An 8,447-nucleotide genomic window follows, 5' to 3' on the forward strand; every position below is an offset into this window, starting at 1 on the left:
ACTGGTCCCTCCCCCAGCAGGCCGGGGGGCCAGGATCACTGGTCGGGAAAGGGCATCCTTGGAGAAACACCTGAGAATTGGTTATCGGAAGGCAGCCTCCTGGCCACCATGCCTCTTCGTCTTTGTCGGGATAGTCTGGTGCTTTGTCATTGTTCTGATTCTTCTTATATTTTAAGCTGGTCGTCTTCTAATCTCGAAAATGGAGAGGGTCCAAATTGCCATGAGAAACTTAATCTCTCATCTTTATGCGCTTCAAGCACAAATCCACTGTTGAGTAGCCTTACGCGGAGGACGAAAGTGCCCCCAGTTCTGTCTCGCTCGGTCAGAAGTGAAGGCTGCATCCACCTGCCAGACCTGGATGGGTTGTAGGCCTCCTTGAATATTCATGATGCTTTTTTTTTTTTTAAGTGTTAGAAATTGTATTACAGTTAACATTCCACAGGTCATGTTCCTACAGTTCAAACTGAAATTCCAAGCACTCAAACTCATCTCTGGTAACATTTGGTCTTTCATTGCAAATGTCAAAAATGGAATTGTTTTAAGATAACAAAAAGGAAAGTCAAACCTGCTGTCCGTTCGTGTTAGATCAGAAAGCTGTTGTCTTCAGTCATTTCAGGAAATCCATGTTAAGTAACGCTGTCTTGGTGATATAGGGTCACACCGTTCTTGTGGTACTAGAATTTTCCTCTACTCCCCATAGTGGAAATTTGTCGCTGGCAGGGTCCAGTGGAGACTCTTCAAGCTGCCTGGGTGTAAATGCTTCCACCAATATCTATTAGCAACTCAGTCCCAAGATTCATATTTTTACTATACAAAATACAGACTTTTGCAAAGATTTTCTCTCTCTTTTTAATGTTTTTGATTTTTAGAGAGAGAAGAAGGGAGAGGGACAGAAACAGGGATGAGAGAGGAACATGATCAATGGGCAGCCTGCACGCCCCCAACCGGAGAGCAAGCCTGCAATCTGGTGACCTCTTGGTTCATGGTCGGGTGCTCAACCACTAAACCACACCGGCAGGGCACTGAGATTTTCCTTATCATTGATGAAACTCCAGGGTCCCAGTGTTCACAATGGTCAGTCTCCTATAAAAGAGCTGTACTTGTTCACAACCGTCATCAACCAAATTTAATTTTAATCTTGTTAAATCTGAGCCCTTCAGCAGATACGCTGTGGCCTCAGAAGGAAGTGACACTTGTCTTTCTCCTTTTCCTTCTCATCTGTGTTCCTTCTGCTGCTCCAACTTTACTACTTTCCTCCACACAGAGATCGCTTTTCATTCCTCTTAGGTCCTCATTTCCACCTGGTGGGAGCTTCCTTCTGTCTGGAGGCCATCCTTGAGTGTTCTTTAGAGGGAGCCTGCTGGTGATGAATTCTTCAGCTTGTGTGTAGCTGAAAAGTTGCCTTAATTTTAGAAAGCTGTTTTTGCTGGGTATAGAATTCTGGGTGACAGCCCTCCCCGTTTTCTGTTCTTTCCCATCTGCTAGGTCTTCTGGCTTCCAGGATTGCATTTCTTCCATTTCCAAGCCATCTTATGTGTTTCCTTTTCGGTCGGCCTCCCTCCGTTCTCTAACAGGCTTCTCCTGTCAGTTCTTGCTGACACGGTGACTTCAAGAGGTTCTAGAATTCTCATGTTTGTTGTAAAAGTTCCGTGTCTCACATAGATGTTGGGTCATCTCAGATTCATTCATGCCTTTGAACTGCGGTTTGAACTGTGAGGTGTTTCCTTTTGACCAGCGCTGAGGTGTTTCCTTTTGTCTGCTCATCCTTAGAGAGGGCAGTGCCAGTCTCTGGGGTGGAATGTAACAAGGATATGGGAACCGATTGACTGGGTGATCCCTGTCCAATCTCTCAGTCCCAAGGAAGGAAGAAAAGAATGGTTTGTATTCTTCTAGCTTTTACCTCCCTTTGTTTTTCCAGGAGAGGTCGGTGTTCCTCTGCTAGAGCTGCCGTAACAAAGTACCACACACGGTTGCTTAGCAGAAGTTTATGTTCTCAGTTCTGGGAGGAATGGGCAGGGTTGGTTCCTTCTGAGGCCTCTCACTTTGGCTTGCAGATAGCTGACTTCTCCCTGTGTCTTCACGTGGTCTTCCCTCTGTGTAGGTCTGGATCATAATCTCTATCTTCTCATAATCTCCTACCTCGTATAATCGTCCCTCCCTGTGGAATGGCTGGCAGGCCCAGGGAAGTGGCTGGAGCGGCAGCCCTAGGCACCGTGTCTAGGATTGGCCACTGCTCCCGAGTTCTCCACAATCTGGGGTGTTTCTCACATCCTGGACCCGCCCCAGGGAGGCTGTGGGAGTCGGCTGTGGTGATGCCTCCTGTTGACAAAGGTCACACAGGCCTCCTGCAGGTGGAGTCTGGCACGTGCTATCGGCCGAGGTTTGCCCACAACCGGCGGCCTGGCCGTGGGCGCCTCTTCTGTCCCTTCCCCAGCAGGCTTCTCCGTCGCAGGCAGAAATCACACATTGGTGGGGCCACATGTGCTAGAAGCGTCCTAGTGTTTCTGCCTGTGGACCGGCCCTGCCTAGGTTTCTCTCTGCTAACGCTTTCCCTCCACGTGTCTGTCCCCACTATGGTCATTCTGAGGAGCCTGGGGAAGACGGTAAGTTCAGCATGTGCGTTGGCCTCACCATCTCACGCCTGGTGTCTGCCCGGCCTTGCCCTAACGATGCTGTTGCCGCTGGATCTCCGAGAGGTGGGGGAGGCACATGGCCTCCAGGTTCCCTCCTTCCCCCGCCCCTCCCTTGCTGGCCACGGCCTCTGTGTTTTATGGGAAGTCCTCATTGTAGATGGATGACCAGGCAGCATCCTCAGCCATTCTTTTACCCCCTGGGTCTCCGGGACCCTCTTAGCTTCTTTCCTGTCCCCGGGGATGGCTCCTTGCTCTCAGTCCCTGATTAAGACCCTCTCGGGTTGGGAGTGGGTGGGCCAGTGCCAGAGGACAAGAGCCTGTGTGCGCGTTTCCTCCTTGTTGCCAAGGCCAGAGGTCCAGGTGGAGGGGGGCTGGGAGGGCGTCTGGCGACTGTCCCCAACCCTGTCACTAAGCCTCCTTCCTGGCCCTGGCAGGTTTGTAACCCCAGATCAGAAGTACTCCATGGACAACGCTCCCCACACACCGACCCCGTTCAAGAACGCTCTGGAGAAGTACGGACCACTAAAGCCCCTGGTATGTGGGCAGGTCTGTGCGTGTGGTCTCCTGGGTTCGACCAGCCATTTGCAGTTCACAGAGCCTTCCCAGGTCTCATTGGGTTCTTCCAGCAGCCCTGGGAAGTTGCAGCTATCCTAATTTTACAAACGGGGAAACTGAGGCTGGGTTACTCATCAGTTCCTCAGACCTTTCCTGAGCACCTACTATGTGTTAGAGACACAGCTTCACAGCATCCTGGTGAGGCTGAGTGTGGGATGGTGCAGGGAGGACACTGAACACACGAATTCATAAATAACTAAACACTTCCAGCACATTGTACGGGCTGGAAGGAAACGGGGAGGTGCTGGGACAGAGGAGGACTTGCTCAGATGTTAGGACTAATTTGGGGAAGAGGCAAATTATCCCTCGTCTAACCAAAGCCTTTTGCCTAACTGCTGGTTCGTTACAAAACCTGGGAAAGCTGCTCCTGGGTGGGCTGGAGGTGGCCAGTGAGGACCCACCGCCCGCCCCTCCTGCCCCTCCCAGTCATCACATGGCCATGCTTTTCCAATGACGAGACAGCTGGCACCTTGGGCTCCGAGACAGGCCGTGTTTCAGTGGACGGTGAGAGGCTGGTCGGAGAGAAGCACTGGCCTGTGAACACTCTGCAGCGGCCCCCCGGCTTCCTCTCCCCTCATGCGCGGGGTCCTTGTGGAGGCCTGGCAGTGGGGCCTGTGGTGGCCCGTCCTGTGTGCAGCTGATTGGAGTTACACGGGCCCAGGCCAGGCAGTGAGCTCTGCCCTCTCCTGTCCCAGGGATTTGGCTCCTGTATCTGTGTGCTCTCCAGACGGGCTTGGGAGGGCCAATCTGCCAATCTGACCTGGGCAATAGGAGGACAGCGCAGGGGCTCCGGGTGACTTCTGAGGTGTCAGTGCACCCTCCCCTCCCTCTGCCTGGGGGCTCTCCGTTCTCTGGCCTCTGCTGCTGCCTGAGGCCCGAGAGGTCGCCTGGAGCCCCCAGGCTTGAGAAAGGGGAGTCAAACAAGCGTCCGCATTCATGTGGAACACGGGGTTGAGGGAGTTTGGGCTTTGAGTGCGTCTAGGTTCTGATTCCACAGCAGTGTGACCCTGGGCCAGGCTCGCTCTCTGAGCCTCCATTTCTACCTGTGGGAGATGACAGCTGGGTGAGGGCTGCTGTGGTGACTCGGCTGGGGCGTTCCTGGCCCACGGTGGCCCTCAGTACGTTGAGGTCAGTGTCTGCTTGTCCAGGGCAGGGCAGTGAATGGTGTGTGTGTGAGGCCAGTGCCCCAGCACTTGGACCTCCCTCCTACCCTGCCCTGGACTGCTGGAGCGTGGCTCTGCCCCGGGCCCGACAGCCTGGGAGCCTCACATGGCCCTCTCTGCCCAGCCCCAGACCCCGCACCTGGAGGAGGACTTGAAGGAGGTGCTGCGCTCCGAGGCCGGCATCGAGCTCACCATCGAGGACCAAGTGAGGCCGGAGAAGCAGAAGAGGAAGGCTGGGGTGAGTCGGCGAGGCGGGCAGTGTGGCAGGAGCCGAGGGAGATGGAAGGTGGCTGGGAGCACGTCGGGACAATTGGTGAATGTGAGACATCGGGAAGTGGAGCTGCCTCAGAACCTTGCTCCCCCAAACGGTTATCTATGAGACTGGCCAAGGGGAGGCCTCCTCTTCCTCTTTGAACTGTCCCTTAGCTATTCAGCATTGTGTCCCTTGCGCAGTGGGCCTTGTGCAGTGGGTCCAGGCTGGGTGCAGTGGGTAGAGCAGTGCAGACCCAGGCGTGGTTGGTCCCTCCTGGAGTTCAGTGGGCAGAGACACACTGGTGACTTGGTACAAATGGCAGAGAGGAACATGGAGTTTTCCAAGAGAAACCCTTCAGATGGAGCCAGCGGCGCCTGGGCCACAGCAGGGTCAGTTCAGGTGAGGTGGAGAGCTGGCAGCCACCCTGGTCAGGGACTCCTGGAAGCAGAGGCCAGGGCAGGCGCTTTCCAGGCCAGCCTCTCCCCCGCTGCCCTTCCTGTGGTTTCCTGATAGCGGGAGGTCATTGTGCTCCTTTCCCCTGGAGGCTCCCCTCTGAGGAGAGGCAGGAAGATGGGAACGTGTCAGGGTGGCAGGTGGAGGTTATGGGGAGCGAGTGGGGGAAGTTGGGCAGGCAGGCTGGGGGGATCCCCTGGCTGGGGCCATGGGGTATTGTAGGTAGAGAGAACTTCACCCCAGGCCTTCCTGGGCCTCTCCTCCGTGTTGCATGGTGGTTCTGAGCCAGGACTGCACCTGTTGGGGCACACTGCGAGGTTGGGGTGCTGTTAGTGCCAGGGCCTCTCTCTGGTATTAGAGCCTCACCATGCCCCCACCCCTGACCCCCGACTTGATTGGAGATGCAAGGGTGGGGCCGGGGCACCCCTGTCACAGGTGTTGGTAGAGGGCCAACAGTGGGTTTATGTCTCCTTGTTACTGCCCGTGGATGGTGGTTTTAGTGGAACTTGGATGATTATTTTTGGGGCCTGTTTGGGGTGGGAGTGGGGCTGTTAGAGACGGGGAGTCTGTGCTGCGCTCATTCAGGGGTGAGGAGTGGGTGTCTGGGTGGCGGTTGGTGTTTGTGTCCTGGCTCCCATTGTAGCATCTGGCAGGAAAGTCTGCCCTGGGCGTGGAGTCTTCAGTGGGGCCACTGTTGTGTGTCCCCCCGAGGGAGCCCCGCCCAGCCCTGACTGCCTCCATCCCCCCCTCCCCCCCAGCTGCGGCGGAGCCCCATCAAGAAAGTCCGCAAGTCCCTGGCTCTTGACATCGTGGACGAGGATGGGAAGCTGATGATGTCCTCGCTGCCCAAGACTCTGTCCTTGGTGAGGGGCCGAGAGACGCTGTCCTCACTTGGGAGCCGGGGAGTATGGCTCTCCCTGGAGGCCTCTGCCTCTGGGACCCTGAGGCGGTGGGCAGACCCTGCAGGTGGAGCGGTCTGGTGGTTCTTGGAAGTGACTTCTGTGTGCTTCTCAGCAGAAAGTTTTATTATTTACAGGGGTTTGCTAGAATCCTTGTGAAAACCATGGGTCTGGGCCCCCAGCACCTTCCTGGGACCTTACTCATGGGGGTGACCCCGGAGAGTCAAGGACAGGCCTTAGGCACAGCCAGGTGGTGGGTGCTCAGCCTGGGCTGGGTGCTCTCCGGTTCCCAGGCCGACCTCGGCAAGGGGGCTGCTGCCTACACACAGACGAGGCCTCAGAAACCATGCCCCAGTGTTGATCTCTTGAAGCTGGGGATGGGGCGAGCTGCCTTACCCAGACCCTGGCTATTTTTGGAACATGTGGCAAAATAGTGTCTCTCACTTGGTTTTGATTTCAGCCGACACATGTGCCATCAGGCTCCTCCAGCCTTATCCTGCCAGGCATCCGAGGAGACAACAGCCTGCTCAACCAGGGCTTCCTGCAGGCTAAGCCTGAGAAGCTGGCGGCGGCCCAGAAGCCCAGAAGCCACCTGCCAGCACCAGCACCCGCACCTGCCCCTGCTGCTGCTCCTGCTCCTGTGAGTGCTGTTCGCAAGTGTGGCACCACCCTGGGGGGCTTGCTCTGCTGCCCTCTCACCGCAGGGCCTTTGCACAAGCTGTTGCTTCTGCCTGGATTCCTGATCAACTTAGGTTTCAACTCTCAGTCCCGATGCCACTCCCTCAGAGAGCCCTCATGCTGGCAACCCCCCCCCACACACACACACAAGTCCCTTTTTCACAGCACGGGGACCTCACTTGTCTGTATTTAGTTGCTTAGCACCTGGCCGTCCTTGAGGACAGAGGCTGCCCTGGTTGCTCCCGTGGGTAAAGATCTGCACGTGAATCCCTCCTCCCCACCTGCATGGCTCCAGGTTTTCCTCACATGGAAGCTGGTACCACAGAGGGGCGTGGTCATGTCTTGTGGTCCCAGAGGCAGGAGCGACTTCCCCAGGAAGTTGGAGAGAGCAAGGAGATTGGCTTCCTGAGGGAGAGTCATAGAAATGGCCCCCACCCTTCCCACCAGGCTCGCTTCCACCAGGATTCCCTGGGGGCGCGCTGCGCCTGCCTGGATGGTAACCTTCTTGCCTCCTCCCAGATGACCAGTGCCTGGAAGATGGTGGCCTGCGGGGGGACCAGGGACCAGCTCTTCATGCAGGAGAAAGCCCGGCAGCTCCTGGGCCGCTTGAAGCCCAGCCACACGTCTCGGACTCTCATCTTGTCTTGAGGGGCTTGGCAGTCACGAGCCCACTCTCATGTTTACAGGGGGCTGGGGGACAGGCTGGTCTGTGACTTTGAGAACCACACTCAGGTGGCCACCTGCAGGGAGCCTTCTGCTGCCAGCCCCGCCCCAGATCTCTCAGGTGGAGACGCAGGGCCGCCGCTGTCCTGTCTGCGTGCAGCTGTGCCTGCAGCAGTATCTGGTGCTAACAGAACGAAGTCCTCTTCCCAGGGCCACAGGGAGCCCCACGCTCTGGTTAGGCCTGGCCTCATCTCAGACCCCTGCTTAGGACCAGGCATGGCCTGTGTGTTTCTTCTCACCCTGTTGGTGTGTGTTCTTGAATAAAATTGCCTTTTTCCTTGCAATGATGGTGCTACTCTTTCACCACCTTGTGGTCGTTGGTGTGTTTGCAGCCGTAGGTAAAGTGGGCCATAGCTACTTCTTAAAGGCCTTCGGAGGTCCTTTTATCTGATTTTAGGCTCCCTCTTTAGCATCCTCGTTAAACAGTTGTCTGACCTTTGAATACCTCCCGGGATGGGAGAAGTGACCCTTTCTCAGCAGCCAGCTCCATTGCTGGGATAAGCGGGACGAAAGATTCTGGAATCCAGAGGCATTGTTACTATGCCTGTGTCTGGATTGTTGCCCAAGACACCTGGCAGCTCTCTGTGGCTCTCCTGGTAGCTGTGGTTACAGCTCTGCCTTTGGATCACACAGCTGTGAACCCGCTTGGTCACCTCTAGTGTCTCTCCTGCTGTGAGCCTGGGAGTCCTCGGCTGTGAAATGGGGAGAATCATTAACCTTTCAGAGTTGTTGAAGGGATTGGCGAGAACATACTTGGGGCTCAGAAAATATGGACTCTTTGGATGTTATCACAAAAGCTTTCTCATTCCTTATACACAATAAACCCTACAAAGGATTAGTGTCAATGCTTCCGCTGGGAGCTCTGAGCGGAAGTTATTAAGTGACCAAGTCAGGACTTGAACCCGGCCCTGGACCTGAAGGCTGCGCTGGAATCATCTGTTTGGTAGTTTCCAGCCAGGGAAGTATGCAGTGCAGTAGAATAAGCTTCAGGTGTAGGGTCAGTTTCTAACAGCTTTCCATGAAAGTGCAA

The 8,447-nt window shown here is 55.6% G+C and overlaps 1 protein-coding gene across 1 annotated transcript in view; it reads left to right on the top strand.

The window, feature by feature from the left end:
• The window catches only part of MYBL2 (v-myb avian myeloblastosis viral oncogene homolog-like 2), a 23,098-nt gene extending 15,397 nt beyond the window's left edge, over positions 1–7,701 (top strand). Inside the window, exons 9-13 of the mRNA XM_015563920.1 lie at positions 3,068–3,167; positions 4,536–4,649; positions 5,876–5,980; positions 6,477–6,656; positions 7,214–7,701. Of these exons, the coding sequence (XP_015419406.1) occupies positions 3,068–3,167; positions 4,536–4,649; positions 5,876–5,980; positions 6,477–6,656; positions 7,214–7,342 (628 nt within the window). The 3' untranslated portion in view covers positions 7,343–7,701. The remainder of the gene's footprint in view (positions 1–3,067; positions 3,168–4,535; positions 4,650–5,875; positions 5,981–6,476; positions 6,657–7,213) is intronic.
• Positions 7,702–8,447: the final 746 nt, after the last annotated feature.

The sequence above is a fragment of the Myotis davidii genome, unplaced genomic scaffold, assembly GCF_000327345.1.
Source record: "Myotis davidii unplaced genomic scaffold, ASM32734v1 scaffold199, whole genome shotgun sequence".
NCBI classification, from domain to species: domain Eukaryota; kingdom Metazoa; phylum Chordata; class Mammalia; order Chiroptera; family Vespertilionidae; genus Myotis; species Myotis davidii.